Genomic DNA, 24565 nt, shown 5'->3' with positions numbered 1-24565 from the left:
ATTTTGGAATTATTAAATAATATCACCTTACTGGGTTGGCTCTCTGTCGCGGGATGCAGCTGATGTAGCCCCGCTGTGGTGAACACATGAGGGAGTCGGTAACTGTTGCACGATAGTGGGACAAGATTATCGCTGGCCAATGTCACTTCCGCGTCTCTCATTTCCTCGCTTGCTTCACTCGAGCTCTGAACCCAATCATGTTCAACTACCACTTGCCTTTTGTTGATATCCGGAGCAACAGATGACTCTTGTAGTATTTGCCGAGCAACCCCAGTCACACCAAACCCCCCATGGTACTCGTCCCTGTATTTCAGCCCTGAAAAATCACCGTCGGTTGCCATGCCGTAATGTTCACCCTGACTTGACGTCACATACATTCTCGGGCGTTCAACGTATCGTAGACTTTGGCCAGGAACGTAGGCGGTTTCCTCCAAGAATAGTTTATTTTCTGTTACTGATATCCATTGCTCAGGGATTGCTTCATCGTAGCCATGAGAGTCAGTGGAAGAATCTGCATCGGTAGATGTCTGTGCGTTGTTAATGTCCATTTTTATTTCAAATGCATTCAGCTCTCTGTTATTAAATGAATTTTCCTGGTTTTCGCCACCCTGCGACAGCAATTTGCTGAAGTAGTATCTCTCTGTCTCCACACTGTCAACTACAACCTCGACATCTCTTTCCTGGGAAGGACGCTCCTGAATATTTGTTTCAACGATGACGTCTGCGTCAATGTCATCCGATTCATTATGACTGCCAAAACCGTTTTCATTCGGGTCAACGTCTAACTTGGCTTCAGCAATTCTTTGAACAGAAATTTCCTCTCCCAACATATCAGACCCATTAACTGCACGAGCATAGGTAACATTGACCCCCTCAACCACTTGACCAGGAATCACCATTTCATTTGGACCGCTTCTTGCGACAGACATTCGCGAGTTGGATGTTTTTGAACCCACGGTGGGTTTCCATATATATTCCTCCACGTATTGACTTGAGACGTTCTCCTCAAGAAATGGGTTCGAGATGTCACCTTCTGGACTTGTGTTTGAGAAATTCCCTTCCACGGTTGGTGTTGAACCGCCCTTCACAAATTGGTTTGAGGTGTCTTCCGAGGATGAATCTGAGGTGTTGTCATCCACGCTTGAATCAAATTCGATACTGTTTAGTGTCGATTTAACGATGTCACCCTCAGTAGTTGGTATTGTGCTGTTGTTTTCTACATCTTGGTTTGACAATGAGATAATTTCTTCCTCTGTTCGTCTCGATATTCTTACTTCAAGCAATATGTTTGTGACATTCTCTTCCACAGTTACGCTTGGTTCACAGGTATTCTCTTCTGGCGTTAAGCTTGATTCTAACAGGATTTCACCCTGGTCTGGACGTGAAATTACTTCATCAACTGGTGTTTTTGTAATATTTCCATCCGTAATTGATGCTGAGATGCTATCGTCCAGAGGGGATTCATCGCTGCTATCTTCTTCATTTGGATTCAATCCATAATCAAAAGAGGTTGTTGGTTCTTCGAAATAGTTTTCAACACTTTGGACATGTGTTAAAATACTCTCATTTCCAGTTGATGTTGGGTTGACTCCTTCAAATGTTGGTATTGAGGTGTTGTCTTCAATTGATATGTCAGTAACAGTTTCACTTACATCCAAGTTTGTTTGTACTTCCGCTGCATTTGAAGCATCTTCTTCAATACCCGATTTTGATATATCCTCTATGCTGAACTCCACAGTCGAAATGCTGTCATTTAGCGCTGACATTGAGATGGGCTCTTCATCACTTGTTACCGGAATATCTTCCTCCAAGCTTGGCTTTGAGATGATATCTTCCGCAACCAATGTTAAGGAAATATCACCCCCTGAACCTGGCTTCTCAATATCCTCGTGCACAGTTACCTTTGAGATAAGACCATCCAAAGTTGACGCTTCTGAATCATGTTCTTCTGAATTATTTTCAAGAGTGTTCTCCTCCACAGTCTGGCTTGAGCAAGATTTTTCTACCTTTGGTTCGTATACACGTTCCTCAAAGGCCGAAACATAGATATTCTCTTCCTGAGTTGTTTCTGTTAACTGCTCACCTTGGCTCGGTTGTGAGATGTCACCACAATGAACAGCATGGCTCCGTTGCTTAATAACTAAATCGGATGTTTCACTATTTGCACCAGCCTCTTCAAAATTGTCGTCAGCAATCTGATGATGATTCACCACCGGAGGAATGTCATCTTGCTTTTTTAAACTTCCAGTGTCCACATTGTTCTCATGGGGAATGAATTTGGTATTAAAAGCATGGCTAAGTGTAGAGCTTTCAGTGTCAGGATCATCTTTGGACGATAATTCTTGTTCATCTTCAAGGTCTTGAGTTGGTATTGCTCTTGCCCATTTGGTGACTCCATACCGAGTTTCCTGCGTAAAAATACAACAATTACATTATCAGTTTTCACCAATACAATATTCCAATCACAAGTAATGGACTACAATTGGCGCACGCTGGCAGGCTGCAGGAGATGCTGAATGGCTTGCGGAGGCTGTGGAGGGTGTGGAGGCAGGTGCATGCGGACACGGAGGCTGCGCTGCTCTGGCACACGCTGTGAGAGGTCACCACCGTGCACACGTGGACACTCACAGTGGTGCGTAAATACAAAGACCGCCGTATAGTCTTTAACAGACTTGGGGCAAGTGCAGTTAGGGTGCACCTATGAAGGCCAGCACAGCACACGAGGGGTGGGTGGCCAGCACCACGCCCGGCCGTCTTTGTCTCCCCAGTAGCAATGTTTAGACATCGCACCAGGTACTATTTTTCTAGGCTGAGTCGACCTAGAGGAGGCCTAGGACCGGTTCAGATAATTGTCACTGGTGTTGGCCATGAGCGGGAATCCGACCCGGGTCGCCGGGTCCGTAGCACAGCGCGCTGACCGCTGCGTACACATGCAAACACACGCACGCACAAGACCTTGTAATGATTACACTAAATTGCATCATCCCAAAGTTAGTTTGACTTTGACCCCCTTCTTTGCAAGAGCATTAATATTTACTTATTGAGCTTGAGGATGCAGCCCTGCAGTTTCTTGCTCGCACCGTTACTAGCGGAAGAGCCACTGCTCGAGGGAGCTGTAGAGACGCCCTCTGGAGGGCACTTTGGCCGACTCTTCCATGCTCATCAGACGTCTAGGAAGATGTTTAAGTACCCACATTTTAACCCACCACACGCTTTTGAAAAATAAGTGAATACCTCAATGGGAATTGTCTGGTAGGATGGGGATGGTTTAGTTTTATCTGTATGTGTTTGGGCGATTTGTTTATCTTTCTTGTACTTGGTATTGTATTGTTTGTTCATGTTCCTTACCCGCCCTGACTAGATATCTGTGAAAAAGAGCTTTATAGCTCACCAGATGCCTCCAGTATAAATAAATATTCTGATTCTGAATCAACTAACTGTGGTGTACCCATTTAGAAACTGATGGTTGGACAAGAGGCGAGGGGCCGTGATTTTTCTTTTTAACTTGGCGATTCTTTCAACTGCCATGCCATGAGATCGAATCGGTGACCTCTGGATTGAAATTCCAGGGTATTAACCACTACATCATGGGAGGATCCATTTATTTATAACGGGCTATTAAAATTTGTGTTGTAAAGTACAACCACTGCACTTCTGTGCAATGTGAATTTTAGATATCTCGAAAACAATTTCACCTCTTCTTGAACACATCAAATGGTTTGTACGCAGCACAACTAAAATAGCTTTGCGCAATTTACACTTCAGGCATGTTTCATATATGCTGTTACAGGCGTGTGCGCTTGCAGAATCGACTTTAATATAATCATCTGCACACAATGCCCAGCGTGGCGAGCAAGCAACAACAAAGGGGAAGAGAAAGGGAAAATGTCAATGGAAATAAATAACAAAGCATTCGTAGTACATTAAGGAAATGTTTGCAGACCCATAAAATGAAATGGCTAAGAAAGCCTTCAGTTTCTGCGAGCCACAGACTGTCCATGCATGCTTCACCACACATTTCAGTTTTTGCAGAATCACGAAAGGCCGAGGGAAGAATCTGCGCTGCTTGAAATGAATTGTCTGGCATTTACAGTGAAGAAATAATACAAAATGATCAGGCAACAACAACGATGCATGAACGGTCACTAAAGTTGACAATGTGTGTAAATATAGGAATGTGCTTTTATATAGAAATTCCTAACCCTTTTTCAACCATCGAACAAAGACGGTCACTGCATTGTGTGCCTTTATTTGTGCTTCTGCGGCCGTCTGGAATGCTCTACCTTCCGTTATTACGAAGCCACTGGAGCTATGCACTTTTAAATTTAGATTGAAAATACATTCTTTTTCACTGCTTTTTGTATTTATATTCTTGTTCTTCCCCCGCACCTCCGATTAGCACGGTTAGATACATACGGTGCGAAAGAAGTTCAACATACATACGACAACAAACCATTAACAGTCCCTAAAGTTGACAATGTGTGTAAATATAGATAAAAACCGCAAACATATATATGTAAAAACACAAAAAAACGGAAGAGAAAAAAATATTTTAGCCTCAGATGAAAGGCAGCAAAAAGGAGCATTGTGTCAAGTGACCCCAGGAGCCCAAGGTGAGCAGCCTAATGCGACAAAGTAATGCAGCGGTGAGCTGTACGTTTCAGAAAGACATTGCGTGCACTCCAAGGACAAATCCCTGGCGTCAGCGTCACTAATGATGTTATTGTTAAACGAAGTATGCAATGAAATGGATAAGGCATTTTTAGATTTCAATAAAGTTTTTGTAATTAAATTTTGGGTTAATACATTACAAAAAAAATATGTTCTCTTCTAAAAAAAATTAAACCTCATTTATGGAGAGAAAGAAAAAAATGCAACTGAATGTTTGAACAGAATCATACAAAACAGGTCTTGCCCCATAAATGGAAAATCAATCCAAACTTAATTTTCCTTCCCAAGGAATTCCTCCCTTCCATAAATGAGCAATTCAACGACCAAGACAAAAAATAATAATTTAAAAAAACCTGCTGCTGGCTTTCGCTTGCAGAGCTGCCCCTCTGCATTTCCAGCATCTGCGCCCTGAGCGTCTGCAGTTCAGCTTCCACCTTCTCCTTCTTGAGCGTGACGTCCCTGACCTCCGCCCGGAGCTCCTCCTTCTCCCCGGCGAGCTGCAGCTGCTGGCCCCGCATCTCCCGCAGCAGGGCCCTGAACCCAGCCAGCTCCCGCTCGGCGCCCTCCCTCTGCGCCGCCGTCTCCTCCAGCACCGCGCGCTGCCGCTCCATCTCTCGCTCCGCACACTCCCGCAGGTGCAGGGCCCGCGTCTCTGCCTCGCCCCGCTGCTGAGCCGCCCTCTCCGCCTCGTGCCGCAGAGACTCCGCCTCGGCCTGGGCCCGGGCCCTCGCCGCCGCTTCTCCTTCCGCCAGAGCCTTCAGCCGATGCACCTCGTCCAGCTGCCGCTGGTACCGGGCCGTCTGTCGGTCCGCTTCCACCTTGGCCTCGTCTACCTGCGACATGATGATGTTCACATTCTCCAGGCGCACCTGCGCCGCCCTGACACATCGACCGGACAAATCGCCGGCGGCACTCTCTTCCCGGTGCTGCCAACTCATTTGCTTGATTTCCATGGCCTCCTTTCTGAGCCTGGAGAGCCGATGGGCTTCTTTCTCCGCTTGCTGCTTGAGACCCAGCGCCTCCTCCGCTTTCAGCCTCAGCTTCTCCACCTCGCTCATTGCCGACTGGTACAACGCTGCCGCTTCCTTCTCTGCTCGGGCCAGAGTGAGCACTTTCTCCTCCGCCCCGCGCTTCTCCTGCATGGCACGCTCCGCCAGCATCCTCTGGCGTACTGCCTCCTCCTCAGCGCGCCGCTTCAACCTCTCCGTCTCCGCGGCGACTCTTCTCAGCTGACTCATCTCCTCCTCCATGTTTGCTTTGTCCCCAAACAGCTTAGCCATCTCAGCTTTCAGCTTCTCGATGTGGGCCGTGATCTCTGCGTTCTTGTAGCTTTCCTCCTGGATCTGCGCTGCACTCTTCGTTACGACCATGCTGCTGCTGTGGAGCTCCTGGGTCATTGTTATCACTTGCTGCTCCTCTGTGACCGTTTTTGCTTGGACGTGACACAGCTCATATCCTGGCTCGTCCGTCGGTGTGCCGCTGGTGTCTCCGCCGCGTTGGGACGCGATTAGTTGGGTTACAGCTGGTCGAGCCTGCTCTTGGCTCACCTCAACAGAGATTATGACATCTTCCTGAAGTGCCCTGGCTAAAGACTTTTGGGGTGTGATGTCAACTACATCTTCCTTTGTTACATCATGGTTCTCATCATTTCCTGTAAGACTCTGCAAATACAAACAGGAAAATACAATGAGCAATATTATTATTATTAGCAGCCAATGTAATGGCATGTTAGTTGTGATATAATATATAGCCATGAGGAATAGCGAATCAATTACATGTAAATATATATTAACATAAAATAAAGAAGACTAATATAATATGACATTACTGTACACCACAGTTAGTCGATCGACAGGTTGCGTGTAATGGGGTAAAGTGTGGGTACTCCCACCCCTTCCAAGATGTCTGCTCAATGTGGAAGAGTAGGCTAAAGCACCCCCGAGATAGGCTCTCTACAGCTCCTCTCGTGAAAGCCCTCCTGTCAGCAGTGGCGGGAGCTCATCATTTCAGAGCTGCACCTTAACCTTTATACACAGCATCCACATCCTACTATTATTTGCTGTCAACACAATTGACTAGATTGTCATGATAAATATACAAATTCATCTTTTAAATGTTCATTGACTTTGCAGATGCTCAACCGACAATCACAGCGCAACTCCTCCCTTCACGATTTTTTCCGCACCTCCGACGGCCATGGCTGGCTACACACGGTGCGAAAGAAAGTTCAACACACGTGCGTATACAACAACAACACACAGTGACATTTAAAACGAACAGTCGGGGGGTTGCCGTAAAGATGGCTTGCCGCGGCTTGTGAGGCCCCGTGGCGTGTTGGGTCGCCTTCTCCTCCGTCGCGGGGCAGAGGGTGAGGAGAGACGCCGTCTCCCCGCAGCTCCACGCTTACCTCAGAGGGCTTCCTCGCCCTCGCCCGGGCCGGAGGGGGCGTATAGGCTGTCGCAGAACCGCGCAGAAAATAAATGCCCATGGCAATGACTAAGCGGGGAGGGGGGGAAATATCAAGGTGATCTTCATACGAGTGAGAAATAAATTTGAAAAAAATGTATGTATATATTTGTATTGTAGGAGCCTGGTACAGAGCACAAAACTTCAGCACGAGGTGGGAGGAGGGGTACAGAAAGTGCCATTCCCAAAGTTACGCATCTGGGTTTAAAGCAGGGGAGAAAGTGGGCTCCCCCCTGAGTGAGAAATCACCTTGAATTTTCTTTGGGTGGCCACGTTATCGATTAACTCATTCATAATTAGGTTTTTGGGGGGGGGGGTTTAGGAGGGAGGAGGAGGGTGGGGGGTTCCGATCCTGTGGGTATATCATGTGAATGAGGGCTATGCACCATCCATCAGCCGACACAGCCAACCAAATCAAGTTTGACACCCTGATGTTTTTTTAGCAAACCGGTTCCGTTGAAAAGCAAATATAACTCGACAATTATGCACTGTACGAATTTTATATTGACATTAGAACCAGCATCATCATCAGGTTTAGCAAAAGTTCATGTCTCGAGTGAACCAAGCTTCAGTACCTGGGTGATTAGTTAGGTGCCGTGATGTCAGCCATGCAGGTGAACCGGGATTAAAAATTTAACTTAATTACAGATTGATTGGTTACAATTTGCATGGTTAAATTGCTTAACAATACCCCAACTTGCTGACCCGCAACCCAAACTGGACATCTGTGAACAAAGAGCTCCATAGCTCATCGGATTCCCCCTGCAGTCTAAATAAAGATTCTGATCAAGATTCTGATTATGAGCAAGGTGGACCTACTGGTGGCGAAAATAGGCCGAAAACTCTAATTGACATTATACTCACACCCCAAAAATATAATAGCGAATCATAATATCGGTCGTGAATGCCTACGTGTTAACAGAAACAAAGCGATTTGCTGTACCTTGCCCGATGGCCTTGAGGAGGTTCTTGTAGTGCTGTTGCGTGGCCCACACGTTGGCCTCCATGTGAGCGTAGTTTTCGTCGCCCAGGATCTCGCAAGTGCTCTGGGTGCCCTGGAACTCCTCGTAGTGCTCCTGCAAGTTGCTCATCACGCTCATGTGCTCCTCCTCCTTCATCCTCTTGAACTGGGAGACGGGGGTGGAGGGACCGTCCGTCAGCATTTGCCAACTCCTCGAAGCGGAGAGGGCACCGAGCAAACCTCGGAGAGTCACTGCATGTCGCCAAGTGAACCATCCAAGGCCATCAATAGTGTCACGAGACAACCAGCCATGAAACGCACAGAGGATCTACAATGCAAACCTGCACTCACTGCTGCAGCTGTAAAACGTCTTCGCACCAGACATTCACCCAATGTGAGGCTTTGTCTAAGTGTTGACGCTTGGGAAAAGCCCAACAAGTCGGCAGATATAGTCTAAAAATGTCTAAGCTGGAAACACTGCAGTTCACATGTTGTAAATACTGGGGAGATGATGATACCCCAGCCATCTGGTGAATTGTCATAATTTGGGCTCACATTTCAAATCAAGAATCTCCTCTCTTTTCTCTCTCTCTCATTTTTGTGCCATTGTGTTGGTATTATTTTCTTTTTAGTCACGTTTTGGCCACTGCATGAGCCTAAATGGAAAATGAGCATACCATTTGCAGGTAATTGACATCCATTTAAAATAGTTAATTACGTGCGGAAAATACAACAAAATATGTATTGAGTGCATGCAATAACTCTATATTTAATGACAATGTTTAGTTCCAATGGGGACCGGTATTCTGCTCTCTTCTGCAACTGAAGGCATTAAGTGACAGGGAAATAATGTGTTCTCATAAGATTAGAGCACAATGATAAAGCATCTGAGACACATCGTTTTAACAGCATAAGATATGTCACCACTTGATGTCCCCAGCACTTCCAACCCAATAAAACCTTCCGCCTACGCCACCAGGTTTGGTTGAACTTCAGAATCAGAATATGCGTTGATACTGGAGGAATCTGATGAGCTTTGAAGCTCTATGTCCAGCCGGGCCGGTCAGAATGCTACAACAATAGAAAAACACGAGAGGAGTGAAAAGTATAGGAAAGGTAAACAAATCACTAAAAAGATACAAATAAAACCAAACTTTTATTTCCATCAGGTAAAGCCCACTTGGTCTCCCTACAACCCAGTCCCTTCATAGCAAACATAAAACAATCAATCTGATGGTAATATTGAGCAGCAACTTTCGGGAGATTCCCAGCACACATTGCTGTTATTTTTTTTATTATAATTTTCAAATGATTATACATTTTACAAATGATAATCCACTTCACTGAGCTACCATTTGGAGCCAGGCTGCTTTCATAGCAGAACCACTCCAAAGTGTCTACACATCACACATCATCACACCACACTAAAATATTAATCAAGCAACACGTAATCACTTGTTTCTCATCTTCTCATAAGCATTATAATAAACATACCCATCGCACCATCATCACAGCACACTCGTATTTTGAATTATGCAGCATCGAACCATTTTTTCCACACATCCTCTTCTCATAAGCCTTGCTCATTTTGATATAAAAAAAGACAGCAAAGGAGAGCAGCTGCAAAGATCGAGCTAAGCTCCCAAGTGCGTGCCACGGAATGGAAAAAAGATTGACAATCGCTGACCTAGACGGTATGCGACCAACGCATGTATGCGTGGATTCCTGCGGTTGCCTTTTCCGCGGTCGCCTGGCCGAGCGTAGGTGAACCGACGCGGAATGTTGGCGGGGAGCGGTGGTGCAGCGGTTAGTGCTGCGTTACGAACCCGGCGGCCCGATTTCGGTTCCCGCTCATGGCCAACATCGGTGACGAATATCTGAATCGGTCTTGAGCCTCCCCTAGGACGACTCTGACTCAAATGAGTACCTAGTGCGGTGTGTAAAGATAGTCACTCGCGCGTGGTGCTGGCCACCCCACCGCCTCATGTACCATTCCGGGCTTCATAGGTGATCACTAACAACACTTGCCCCAACAATCTGTTTCGGCTATATGGGGGGATCTTGGTTTTTACGCACCACTGTGAGTGTCCACGTGTGCACGGTGGTGACCTCCTCTCGCAGCGTGTGCCAGAGCAGCGCAGCCTCCATGTCCGCATGCACCTGCCTCCACAGCCTCCGCACGTCATTCAGCATCTCCTGCAGCCTGCCAGCGTAAGGCAAACGCAAGGACAGCCCGCACATGTATGTTTGTATGATGAACCTCTTTCGCACCATACGTAGCCAACCGTGCCAATCAGAGGTGCGGGGAAGGACAACAAACTATGTCAGGTCCACACTCCCCACGCCAATGATGTGGACATTTTCTTGAGGTTTGTAATGATTTCCCCGTGACCCCTGGCTACCCGTAAATATGTACTTATGTTGAACTTCTTTCGCACCGTATGTAGCCAACTGTGAGAGTCGGAGGTGCGAGGGAAGAACAACAAACTTCACACAAAAAGCAATTCTAAAGAAATTAATTTTCAATCTAGATGATTTAAAAGTGCACAGCTCCACTGGCTTCCTAATGTCAGAAGGAAGAGCATTCCAGACGACCGCAGGAGCGCATCTGAAAGCGAGCAACGCGCAGCCTATAACAGCTTGCTGTGGATGGTGGTCACGCATCCAAGCACTACTGAGGTTCAACCATGAAACGGGGGGGTGTGTGTGGCAGAGGCGGGGGGGGTAGCGGTGAGCGCTACGCTGCACTACGAACCCAGCGACCCGGGTTCGATTCCCTCTCATGGTCAACACCAGTGACGATTATCTGCGATGTGTAAACATCGTCACAAGGGAGACAAAGGCGGCCGGGCGTGGTGCTGGCCACCCACCCCCTCGTGTGCTGTGCCGGCCTTCGTCGGTGCTCGCTAACAGCACTTGCCCCAACAGTCTGTTACAGGCTACACGGGGGGTCTTTGTCTTTGGGGGGGCTGGGGGCTATGTGGCAGTGGCTAAGGACAACAACAACACAACCCGAGAGCACATCGACCGGGGCGGCCTCGACTACCTCTCCGAGGCAGCGATAGCCTCCCCGTTGGGAGGCAGGATGATGTAGCATACGGAGGGCACGGTGGCTTGCGTTCCGCCCGGCAGGAACACGCGCCAGCACACTCGCCGTGAGTTGTCCTGGAGGAAGTACGCCTGGTCCTTCTGGCACACGCACACCTGAGTGGGCAAGAACGATCCTCGTTCATGAGGAGACTCTTTTTTTACGAGAAACATTTTTTTAGGGGAAAAAAGAAAAGATTTCTGCCACTTTGGCCGACGTTGCAGTTTTGCCACAAGAGGTGAATAATTGCTACTGGCAAAGGAGGTTCTAATGGTGTAAATGCTTACCCTGAGCTCTCATACTCTGATGGTGCATTGTCTTTGAGTTGTGCGCCTTTTGGCGTCATCTGGCCCAACACCATGTGAGACTAGGCTCTAAGGAAAGCTGTCTTGGGTGTGGACCAATCAATTTCAAGGACAGTGCATACATTATCAGAGTTGTGTTTTTGGTTTGCATTCCGACCGCAGGTATTGTGGTCAATGCAAACATGACTCCTTGTAAAAAAGGTGTCAGTTTTGTTGCCAGATAAAAGGGTAAAAAAATGCCAATAAATGTGATTGTCTGTGCAGGCATCAGATGTGAGTGTACGTCATTACAGCCGACTGTGCGCACTACAAGGTCTCTTCCTTTCACGTCAATGATGTGTCCCACTGACTTCTATACGGACTTAATGTCAAACAGTGTCATCCTGATTCTTAACTGAAATGCAGGAAAGAAATTTGCTAAAATTGGAACGACAAAAAACAACCTTGCAAAATTTTTATATCTGTTTACATAAAGCAGGTCTTACAAACACAGTACATTAAATAAGCATTGATCCATAAATGATCATAACCTGATATTATCATATACTGTACAGCTATGAATTGAATTATGTATTGTATGCTATTTTTTATGTATTTTACTTTTTATATATTTAAATATTTCATCCGGATAATCCCTTGAGATGGAACATCTCATTTGCAAGGGTGGGCCATGGTCTCAATTCACATCTTACATTGCAAACACATCATGACTTAAATACCAATATTTTGAATCTGTAACTTATCCATAATAAAAAATATATATTTTCTGCGGAATGTCATTGATTAATTAGTCCTAGGCTTACGGTTACACTTAAACGTTTACTTAGCAAATTGCATGCATAAACTCATGTTAAAAGCGAAGCTCAAAATCTGGTTTAAATAAAAAATAAAAACCCTGAAGATTTGTATGTTTTCCCAAAGAAGTAAACCGCAATATGGCAAACTTTAAAGGTGTTAACCCAAAGGAACACTGGCATGAAATCAATGCTACTGTAAAGCAACGTGTTAGTTTTAAAATTAGCATTGAGTGTGCAAGATTCCTCAACATAACCAAAGCTAATTAATGTAGGTGTGACGCTGAAGGTGGTCACTTATTCTGACGGGTGTTGCGGTTGTATTTACCGTCAATAAGTTTCAATGATGATTTTTAGTTTGTTTTTCTCACAAGGCAAGCAGGCAAAGTTTGTCGAGGCCCACTTATCATGTAGAATTTTACTGCAGAAAGAGTTTGACAGTTTCTCCATGACACATCCCCTTATTTTTGGCAATATACTTCAAAAGAATAATTTTGAAAAATAAAACGTCACTTGATTATCTCAGCTTTACAATAATTACGTCTTTATAACACAAGTTCTCTATATGCGAGTGCTCTCGATGGAAACGTGTTTGTTTAACACCAAAAATGCCTGTACGCTGCATGTAGATCTATAACTCTGAGACTACTGATGTGGTACCGTGTCCATAGCATTGGTAGCCAAAAAAAACAGTCGCTCACGATAATAAAATATTACATAGATCAGAAAGTGAAATAAGCCCATTGTAATAAAACACACACGACAAAAAAGTTGAGAAGCAGTACGTACAAAGATGCCTCATCTAGCCTTGAACAGACTGTTAGGGAAAGTTAGCGAGCACCTATAAAGGCCGACAGGGCACACAAAGGGGTGGGGTGGCCAGCACCATGCCCGGCCAACTTAGTCTCCCCGGTGCTGATGTTCACACACCGCTCAGAGGTACTCATTTAAGGCCGAGTCGACCAAAGGGAGGCCCACGACCGGTTAAGATATCTGCCACCAATGTTGGCTGTGAGCGAGTTCATAGCACGGCGCCCCAACCGGAGCGCGAGCACCGGACGGGCCCCGCGGTGGCTCACCCCGTCCTGCTTGTAATCGCAGATGGCCTTGATGGGTAGGGGGGCAGCGACGGCGTGGTCGGGGCGGCGTGGCTTGAGCTGCACGATCTGCGTGGACTTGCGGGAGAGGTTTCCCACGGCCGCCTCCACCTCCTCCAGCCGCTCCAGGATTACCTACAAGGGCCCTCGGTTAAAAGTGCAGTATCGGCAAGGGGGTTTTGGAAAGGCACCGTTTATATTTTTGACGAAAAATGCAGAGAGCACAAACAACAAGGGGCACACATCCTTCCGAGTGAGTGATCAATGTACAGCCCACATGCATGAGCACAGCGATTACCCCGGGGGTGTGATCTAGAGAGAGCGAGAGAGAGGGAGAGGCAGGATAGATGGGCAGAAAGATGGAGAATAATAGGAGAGATTACGTGAGGAGTGTACAGGAGTATAGGGGCAAGGCTTTTTTTAAACGCTTTCCAATAAAGATTGAATGCACACAATGGGGTAGCTCTGTCCACGTCTTCCTTTATGTCCATCTGTAGCGAGGGGTGGGCGGCTCTCATAAAGCTTATCCAATCTTAATGAAACTTTAGTGAATAATTGAGTTGCTGTGAGGAAATTATGCACGCGAAAACTGAGCAATATGACAACAGGTTTTTCCAAACTTGACGAAAAAAACCTGTGATATTAAAAAAGATTATTTGGCTGAGGATGATGACGTTACACGCCATGCATGTGCCTCGCCTCCTGTCTCGATTACGTCATTACGCGTGCTGTGACGTCGCACAATGACACGATTGCATGCGGTGTCATACCATCGAAGTGGCTTGAAGCGTAATGTTATTAATAATTATCGCTCATGGTAATACTTCCACGGACAAACGCATGTTGGGAAGCGTCGCAGAACCTATTGCATGTCAGCAGCGGTCGTGAGAAGCACATGGTTTTATGGCCATTAGCAAGAAAACATAACATATTTTGGAAGGTGTGCTAAGAAGCATGGAGCGGTGCATGCTTGGAATTACATCGAGAGAGACAGGAAGAGAAAGACATGGACAAGAGAACAAACACAAGTTAGTGACAGCAAATTAAATCTTCTTATAAAAGTAAGTGGGCTAAGGCAGGCCACATTGGTAGGGGGGATGAGAGCTAGTGGTCGAGACTAACAACTGAGTGGTGGCCAAAAGGAGCGAACATGCCCAGATGGACATTCGCCACGCATATGGAGCAGTGAGACAAGCTTGTGTGCAAGAGCTCGCGAGACATGCCTGTTCCTGTACGTACGTTGAACTTCTTTCGCACCATATGTAGCCAACCGTGTTAATCGGAGGTACAGGGGGCAGGTCAATAAAATAAGCACAAAAATTAGTTCTAAAGAAATGAGTTTGTCAATGGAGATGATGTAAAAGTGCATCGCTCCAGTGGCTTCCTAATATCCGAAGGAAGAGCGTTCCAGACAGCCGCAGAAGCACATCTGATGAGGCCCGGGTTGCCACGGCGTTCATCTACCAGTGGATAGATCATAGCTGATGATGATAATGAGAATGAGCAAACCCCCCAAACCGCCACCCTCTCTTAAATTAGCGTTTAACAGGAGGCGGAGCGCCATGAGCAGTGAACAACTACTTCAAATAGGCGTCACTCGAACAGCACTTGCCAAAAAAGCAGGCCAGGGGCGTCTCAAGCATTACACAAGCAGGGGCGCATTGCACACAGAAGGAATCAGCGGGCACACATTTTAATGTGGGTTGAAGTGTGCGTGCGTGCGGACGTTTATTCCAGCCGTGCGTGGAAATCCCCGCCGGCCTGTGAGTGTACGCACGGCACAGAATACACGCGAGTTTGCCAAAAAAAATGTGCGGCACACCGCCATCTCGCCCCCCCCTTCCTCCTCCTCGCCCACCCCGTACCTCCTCAACAGACGTGCCTCAGGAAATTTGTACGTCTGGCTTTTATTTATCGGAGCTATTGTGTTCGTAGCATCATATGAAAATTAATCGGGAAATAAGACCTCTGCGAAGGTTTTTTTAATTTTCCGAAAAACACCCCGCGAGGCATCCACTCGACCGACGATAACTCGACCCCCCACTCCATTAGAGCCATCGTAAAAAACTAAAAACAACTCTGCACATGGTCATGTCACCTTTTACGACAGATTCGATATGGGGGGGGGGAAATTTTGAGCATATTTGAATATTGGGGGGGATGTGTCCCCCTAAATATATATTATAATATATCATAATTACGGCCTTGGAATGAACCCAGCCACCAAAGTTCAATTCCCGGCCGTGATGAACATCGGCAGCAGCAAGCGATATCTGAACTCATCGTGGGCCTTCTCCCTTCACCAAGCACGCGCTGACCAGCACGGTGAAGTACGGTTCAATCACCCCCCACAGCATTTGGAGGCCTTCATCCAGCAGTGGATTGAAAGTAGGCCGAATATTATTGACGTTATTTTAATAGCAGCCACCCCAACGACTCCATCCAAGGGAGTCTCAGTGGGTCTTGCGTAAGGTAATGGGCGCACCTTCGAAGTTTTCTTGACGTCTCTGTAATCAGCGAGCGAGTTGGCACGTTGCTTCTGCATCAGACCGTGCAGCTCCAGAAGCTGACGTTCGGCATCCTGCGCGTCTCTGAAAAACTGAAATTCGAAGAGGTTTTATTGAGAGCGCATCGGGGTTATTGTTTTTTTATTCCTCAATGATATTTCTCGTAAAAAATATATATGAAAGATAGATTTGACTAATATCGTTGCATTGCAGGATAAATAACACTTTCTATTGTAGAACAGGGGATTGCACACAATTATTAAACTTGGTGGCATGAGTTTAATTCCCAGATGAGGCTAACATCTGATTCGAATGATACCGGCACTATCTTGGGCCTCCCCCTCCCCTAACTGCATTGACTAGCATGGTGGAGTATGGCCAAATAATCCCCACGACTCAAAGGCGTGAAGAGGCCTTCATCCAGCACCGGCTTGACAAATGACTGAACATTATTTCATTATAAAGTATTACTCTGTTTACTATAATGTAGAGGCATGTACTTATTTGCCCACCCCCAAAGTAATGAAATAAATTATTAGAGTCGTTGTAATTTGATACTCATGATGTCCTGCCTTGTTTTTACCACTGTATTTACTCCATTTGTGTACATGTAATATTCGCACGTGCATTTCATATAATTCGTTACGAAAAATAACGATTGATTCTCTCGTACACAAAATTCGATGCGTGCATCGGGAGCGGATGCGTCGATTTTAACCAACGTCTTCGTTCATCCGCCGTCATAACACATCGACCGCTGCGCTTCGATCAACACGCGACGAATTTTTGAAATGCCATTTCTACGAAGCACGTAAAGAGTACATCGGAGCCCATTGGTGACCCGTGGCTGAGTCCTTCACGTGGGACTGTGCCCCGAGCTGTTTAGTTCCACACGACATATGCAGGGCAGTGTGGTTGATTCAAAACAACTGGACAGGCCGAGACAGTTTGTGTCGGGGTCGATACTGACAATTTGAACCCTTCATCTGTCCCGCCAACATCTGTAGCTTTTTTTATTCTTGTTATCAAAGTCGGTGCAAAGTGTAGATTCAAATCTTTGTTATCATAACTCAGACTTAGGCCCACTGTGAAAGATTCAAAGCCAACATACCAATGTTGTAATGTAATCTGTAATTACATTGAGAACGAATGATACTCATATAGGTATTCGAGATGGCTTCCGTATGAAAAAGTATGGATATCTAAATACAATTTTGGATATTTCACGGATTTTACATTTTGTAACGAATGTAATATATACACGTAACAATGAGCCCACTATTAAATGTATAAATTTATCATTGTGCTTATCTAATGTTTACTGTGTCATTGTTTCTCGTTTTTTCTGTCTCACTTATATAGCTTTGTTCACTCCATTGGACTACAAGCACCACTGCCAAAATCATCGGTACGAATTGTAAATGCCGTTTTTGCATGGCACAATTCAACGCGTGCATCGCGAGCACAATGATAGGTTTTAATCAATGAGCAGATGCATTGTTTTGTGCCTAGCTGCATAATCCACGATGTTTTGCAAATCCCCATCAGATTTCCAGCGGTGCTTGTGCCTCCCTTCAGAGCCTCAAGCAGTCTGTCACATTCTGCAGACGGCAGCTGCCATTGATCCATGCATTGTGCTTATCGACTAAAGCACCTTTGCAATTTTAGATTCGTCATTGATATTATTATTGTGCGCGTTTACCCAGTAAATCCTCAAGATTGTTTCGGGAGGGTCCTGCTGTGTGTTCACAGTACGGCAGGGAGCTATGTTGTTACGTAGGATCCCAAATGAGTAATTTGCAGGTATTTTTTTCTTAAGTACAGTAGAACCCCTCTTAACGATGGTAATTGCTTCCACAAAACCGGTCGTTAAGCGATTTGGTCGTTAAGCGAGTATAGGAAATACACGGTAAAGGCTTAATTCGTTCCGATAGCATGGAGAGTTACCCTTTTTCACCCAAAGAAACGTACTTAATAATATTTAAACAACGGATATTAATACATAAATATACGAACAACATTAGACACACATAATATAAAAATAAACATGGTTAATTGATGGATTAATTAATATTTACTGTACCTACAACAGTCCATCGTTAACAGGGGAATCGTCGGTAAGCGAACACATTGGGCTATATGGAGAACAACAGGGGTGGTCGTTAAGAGGGGTTCTACTCTACACTACTAAACACTACACTACTATTCACTATACGTTGGGCTCTATGGAGGCCCATCGTTAAGCTATTAGTCGTGAACAGGGGTGGTCGTTAAGAGGGGTTCTACTGTAATCAATTTATTTTACAAATCGTCATTCATGAAACTTGCATCTCTAAATGCTGCACATCACAAAATGCTTCAGGTCACAAAATGCTTGACAACATCGAACGAGGCACGCGAACGCCACAGCGAATCAAACATGAGTACGAGCACAATGCGATGTTTGGCCAATGCTTATTACATTACATGTTTTTTTGAACTGGTAATTATCTCTTTATATGAATAAATAAGGGAGCAATTGTGTCACGTTGCCCGTGAGCAGTTCCAACATCTCGCCGTCGTGGTGAGATATTGACTACCTCGCTTGGCATATAGGATGTCGTGAGTTCGATCCTGACCCTGATGCCTGTATATTTGGTGTTTTCCTGTTCTCCCCGTGGTGGCATAGATTTTTCCCTGGGTCCTCCGGTTTTTCCCTCCACATTTACGAAACATATGTTTAGAGTATTTGTGTGCTATACATTTCCATGTAATAAGCCACTTTGTTGAACTATCTTTTCTGGCGAGGTCGCATCTTAAAAAGAGCTGTAGAGTTCAGTGGGCCTTACCTGATAGAATAAAAAAAAGTTTAAATAATTTAACATTAAGCAAACTTGAAAAAGCATCCTAATAATATTATATATACATGGGGTGTCATTTTGAGGGCATTTCTCTTATGTTTAAAAAAGATGCGACTTAAATACAATTGCCATAGCTTTGACACACGCTTGAGACTGAATGCACCATCGCTATCCCAACGTGAAAGAAGGAGTTCGTTTTGTCTGAGAGACACTAGAGTATTTTATGAGCATTTCCTTTCTCATTCGGAAAGGTGGACAATTTATTGCCATCTGAATTATGGCCCTAATTCGCTGACTTTCAAAGTCAAAGTAAGCAGCCTTTTCACGCTTCTATGAATAATCGATGGCTGTTGCGGAGAAACGATGATGACGGTCCGGTGAGTGTAAAACGGATGGTACAAAACCATGAATGGGTTGGAGTTACATCTCACGAAACCAATCCTGGCTGCACGGTACTTCCTGCAACTTTGGGCAGACGTGGACAATATTTAACGTGTGTATATATCTCTGTGAGTGACTCTACACAGACACGGACCGAGTCTTACATTGCATATTTGGTCTGGTGCTCTCTCTTGGAGTCGTGATTATACTTTGTGATTACAAAAATCGTTAGTAAACTAAACTTAAACTAAACAAGTTTTATTTTAGCAGGTAAGGCCTACTGAACTGTATAGCTCTATTTTGAAAAGCGTCCTGACCACAAATGATAGTTCAGTGAAGAAGTGGCTTATCACGTGGAAATTTATCGCAGCCAAATACTCGAAACGCACATTGATTCGAAACGTGGTTGCGAAAAACCGGGAGGAAATTCCACGCAACCACGGGGAAAGAGAGAACACACAAACCCAAAAAATACAACAGGCGTCGTCTGGGTCGGGATCGAATCAACGCCCTCCTGCGTAAGAGGAAACACACGTGGAAGTGCCCTGGTGCAATGCGCCACCTGAAAGTAAGCGGTGTTCTCCAGGAGATGCTTCCCCACGCAGAGGCATAGCTGCAGCACCCAGCCCCACTGCACCTGCAGCACCGCCAGGAGGGCCTGGGAGGGCACAGGTCAAGCGGGTCACAGTGGTAGCGTGCCACCGCAGGCGAGCAGTCGTTAGTAGCGGATCCACGGTGTGGGGGGGGTGGGGTAATTCTGCACAATCCTCACACGACGACACAACACAACTCCATGCCATAGCAGCTGACATGTTTATCACAGATGGGGTTTGCCAGACAGGAGGCAGACGACTTCACAGCCCACTCACTGCGGTGCAGTTTTTACGTGGAACTCCATGCCCTAAATTCACGCAGAGCAGCGTTGATGCACTCACGTCACCTCTCGGTGACGGGTTAAGGTAAAACGGCAGTGCACATTGACGCATGTGCGTTGAACTTCTTTCGCGCTGCATGTAGCCCATCCGTGCTAATCGGAGGTGTGCGGGAGGACAACAAACAAAACACGCAAAAAAAACAGTTCAAAAGAAATTAGTTTTCAATATAGATTTGAGAGTATATAAGCTCCAGTGGCTTCGAAATATCGGACTCCATGTTGGGTTATCCGACTGCCGACGGACTGAGGTATAGGCAGATATGTAAAAAAGTTTTGGATATGCTAACATCGATGAAAAATGCTTATTAAACTACGCACAATAGGTTACTGGACAGAAATAAAGAGCAAACTGCTTTTAACGTGAGAAACTGCTCGACTCTACTTTAGAAGTGAGTGAATGTACGCGAGATTAAGGACAGACGAATGTGCATGGAAAGGTCAGAGTATTTATATGAAATGACAGTTGCACCGTGCACAAATACTGTACTGGGTGTGCCAGATAATTGTTCAGAGCGTATACGTGACATTTGGATATATGATGTTGTACTGTGGTTGTGGAGGTTTACACGTCAATCCTGCAAATTTCATTCCAAGCGATCAATCTCAGCCTGGAGGTACTCATATTGTACACCACTAACACTGTTATGTAGATGAGTCGTGGTACAGTGGTTAGCACCATGCTTTGTGATCCCCGAGATCCAAGTGGACTTCCCATCCATGATTAATGTTCGTGGCGAGTTACATCTAAACCGATTCTGGGTTGTCCCTCCGCTAATCCACGGTGCCGAGATGTTAACTATCTCGCCTGGTATACAGGAGTTCGTGGGTTTGATCCTGACCCTGACGCCTGCATGACAATTTGTAGTTTGCGTGTCTCTTTCCCTATGGTCGCGTGGATTTTTCTCTGGGTCCTTCGGTTCTTCCCTCCGCATTTAGAATCAACCTGCAGTTAGAGTATTTGGCTGCTGTAAATTTCCACGTGATAAGCCACTTCGTTGAGCTATCATTTGTGGCCAGGTTGCTTCTTAAAAAGAGCTACATAGCTCAGTGGGCCTTACCTGGTTAAATAAAAATAGTTTAGTTGAATGGTTTGAATTTAATCCCCACTGACCAACATGGTGACAGAAACCAAACAACCGCCATGACCGACACAGAGTGGGGCAAGCCTTCATCTAGTCACGGATTTACAAAGATCTGTCATTATTATTACTCCTGTACTCTATCCTAAGGGGGGTTCCGTTAATGTATTGCAGTTCATTAAACGAATGATGCAGGGAGAAACTTCATTGTGGTATCGTCACCGATACTTTTGTTGCACATTGCTATCTCAAACCTGTCAACCCCTTACCAGTGTCCTACCTTATTACAGACCAATTCAGACCTTATTGGTCACCCCATACCCTTATAAATATCAATGTACATCCTACAAAGTCCCATCACAAGGGAGAAACACAAACAAATATATATTTTTTGCCCGTATTGACACGGCTGTACGCCGTATGGACTTGAAAACTCAAGTTCCCTGTAGATGAATGCGAGTGAACTGTATGGGTTAACATGTACGCGATCTACACCTTTCAGTAGTTGTACAAAAGTGTCTGAAACACTCTTCTTCATATCGATCACTGGTAGCGGTTGCCTCAATTTTCCACACTGATATGTCAGAGTTGTATGGTGACTCCATTAATGGTATATTTGGCAGTGCATTGGCTGAGTTGTCAGCATTCTGGCCATACTGTCCCATGATGGGCCACTTTCCCAGTGGCAACAATAACAACAAAAACAACACGTGGAAGTTAGAGTAACCCAGCAAACAGTGTTTATAATAAATGTCAATGAACTCCCAAAATTACTCTTCCCAATTACACCAGTGACTTATAAGATTATCAACTGCCTCAGAGAAACAAGCTCACTATTCAACATGCTCTTTTAAAAACTTCCCAATCTTTAGTAATGCAGTTGAAGCTGGATTTAAACACGTTCCTTTGGAGCTAGACCAGTTGTGCTTATGTAGTGAGTTCTCAGGGAGACAGACGACGTAGTTGAGGCACTCTTTTATTTAACCAAAAGGCGGTAACAATACTTGAAGGGGTAACGGCCCCTTCACCCGTACTCAATGGGGAACACCCCTAGCACTATTCTCTGACTGTCCTATTCCCAGTCCTCCGCTATGAGTGCTAGGGGAGGCTATCTGATCCGGCCCTGGTCAAGCACGGATCCCGGCACCCAGCTAACCAGGCCGTGCTCTTACAAGAGCAGCGGTCCTGGAGCTCTTGGGGCCGCACCACTGGCTTGCCCTGCTCGGCCCTGACAAGGACAGCGAGCCAGGGGAGTTCCAGGGCCTATTCTGACGGTCTTCAGTCTTCACTGGTAAGCTTCTAACACACTGGCCCCGAGCCCTCTGGCTCCCCGCCTTTTATAGGAATCCTCTCCGAGGGGTGGGGCTATGGGGGATCACAGCGCCCCCATGGCCCCCCAGGGTTAACCGATGCGGACGTGGATGTAGACACCCGTGTGTGGGTGCAGACACCCTTGTGTTTCTGTCCGCCTTTCTCCCCGTAACAACCCCTACACTTATATCCGAAGTGTGCTCGTACAGGCACATGTTGCTTCTATGAGAACTGTGCTTAGAATAGGCGTGCTTACATGCAGCATCTACCGTATTCCGGGATTGTTACCGCACGTTATTATATGCAGTGGAGGTGAACAACTGGACAGCTGTGCCAGATATTGATAGTATCATAAGGGTCAATCAAGGTCACCTGTGGTCAAGATGCTGTCGATGCCATCACACATCACCGTCACTTCCTTCCTGCTGATAGATCCTGGAGTTGTTCTAAAGTTGACACCCAACCTTGAAATTCTGCTCTCATAGTATCCTGCAACCTCACTTCAGGTCTACCTCTTAATTGCCAACCTCTGAGTGTCACTCCAACGATCCTGCCCTCCCCACCCCACCTATCCTGATTGCATCCATGATACGTTCTTGCCAAGTTCCATTCCCAAATTCCATGCTGTCGTGAAAGTCCTAGTGTCCCCTTGCATGCAGCTGTGTCTAAAGGTCATCGGTTAACTTTTCCAGTTGCACTTTCTCCGCATCATTAGCACCTCCGATGAGCACGGGTGGCTACGTACGGTGCGAGAGAAGTTCAACATACATACACGCATCATAGCTCACCTCGATAGTCTTCCCAGCTGGGTGGCCCTGCTGAAGCCAGTGCTCTCCGTGCTTGTGGATTTGATTCAACGTCAGTTCCATTTTCTCCAAGTCCTTCATCAGCACCTTCGTCCGAGAAACATTAAATTTGCATGAGCCTAAATGCCCCACTTTCAGAATCTGTATACTGCGGCAGCGGTTGACGATTCCAGCCGTCAATAAGCCTGCAGGAAGAGCAGCCACATTTGGTTGTGCACAGTTTTCAGTTCTGTTGGCCGGATATCCCCATTCTTACAAAATAATTATTTGACTTTTTCCCATTCAGGTTTAGCTTACAAAAACATTGTCAAGCAAAAATAAACATATCGTTCATTTACAATTTCTATGCGAGGCACTGCGCGTAGGTTTTTTGCTGTATAGCCCTCTGATGATGTTTTTTTTCAGGTTGTACCATGTGCCGAATGGCATACTGTCTGACGTTTCGCTCTGTAGGAACAGAAGAAGCTCCTGGCACATGGAGCGAAACATCGGAGACTATGCCCGACACAGTTGGTTGTGCTACAGGAAGAAAACACGTGGGAAAGCCGAGGCAAAGCTGTGCTTCATAAGCAGTGCGTCCCACCATCAGGGTGATGTACATTTTAACCCCTTTATAAAGACAGTCTGTTCTCCTATAATGCGGTAGCTGTGTTCCCGAAGAACACCACGTGGAGTAATCACGTTATAATAAACAATCGAGGGTCAAGCACAGCCCGCGATAACACGTGAGATGCATACGCAGGCTGAACAAAGACTGAGGTGCGCATGGGTAGCATCTAGAAGCATCCAGCAGCATCCCACCTTGTGCGATGCTGCCGAGTCAAACGTACAACCCGCTCATTCATCCTCACGCAACGTAGTTCCGTTCACTCAATCGCGTTATATCCATTTCGAAACCGCGTTTTATGCATATATAAAATGTGTTCCCTAATACATTCATGCGTTATATCAAATTGGCGTTGATGAAAACACTCATTTTCGGAGAACAGACTGCAAATGCATCTCTCCACTTCCCTACGTGTCCCCACGTGTCCCCGCGTGTCCCCGCGTGTCCCCGCGTGTCCCCGCGTGTCCCCGCGTGTCCCCGCGTGTCCCCGCGTGTCCCCACGTGTCCCCACGTGTCCCCACGTGTCCCCACGTGTCCCCACGTGTCCCCACGTGTCCCCACGTGTCCCCACGTGTCCCCACGTGTCCCCACGTGTCCCCACGTGTCACTGACAGCGTGGGCATCTCTCTTGGCACCCATGTCGGGGTTTTGGTCGCTCCAGTCGAACGACAGCTCCGCCTCCTCCTGCTCGTTGAGACGCATCAACTGCTCCGTGGCG

At 46.1% G+C, this 24565-nt stretch overlaps 1 protein-coding gene across 1 annotated transcript; it reads right to left on the bottom strand.

Moving 5' to 3' along the window:
- Positions 1-22: 22 nt before the first annotated feature.
- On the bottom strand, positions 23-24549 carry LOC144935769 (uncharacterized). The gene is made up of 12 exons (XM_078862510.1): positions 24460-24549; positions 23223-23327; positions 19673-19768; positions 15868-15981; positions 13365-13517; positions 11145-11302; positions 10175-10301; positions 8081-8264; positions 6980-7125; positions 5025-6332; positions 2168-2408; positions 23-102 (listed from the first exon to the last, which is right to left on the bottom strand). Exons 1-12 carry the CDS (start codon positions 24547-24549, stop codon positions 23-25), a joined length of 2802 nt encoding a protein of 933 aa, XP_078718636.1.
- Positions 24550-24565: the final 16 nt, after the last annotated feature.

This window comes from Lampetra fluviatilis, chromosome 14, assembly GCF_964198595.1.
Source record: "Lampetra fluviatilis chromosome 14, kcLamFluv1.1, whole genome shotgun sequence".
NCBI classification, from domain to species: Eukaryota; Metazoa; Chordata; class Hyperoartia; order Petromyzontiformes; family Petromyzontidae; genus Lampetra; species Lampetra fluviatilis.
Note: the sequence above shows the minus strand (reverse complement) of the source record. Positions and strands in the feature narration are given on the sequence as shown.

What these genes read in the sequence shown, in the direction of transcription:
- LOC144935769 (XM_078862510.1), bottom strand. Translation starts at nt 24,549, where the DNA reads ATGCGTCTCAACGAGCAGGAGGAGGCGGAGCTGTCGTTCGACTGGAGC. An exon ending in GCGATTACAAGCAGGACGGG is followed by an intron (nt 11,303 to 13,364) that starts GTGAGCCACCGC and finishes TTGCCCACTCAG; the next exon opens with GTGTGCGTGTGCCAGAAGGA. An exon ending in CGACAATTTTGAAGAGGCTG is followed by an intron (nt 103 to 2,167) that starts GTGCAAATAGTG and finishes ATCGTGCAACAG; the next exon opens with TTACCGACTCCCTCATGTGT.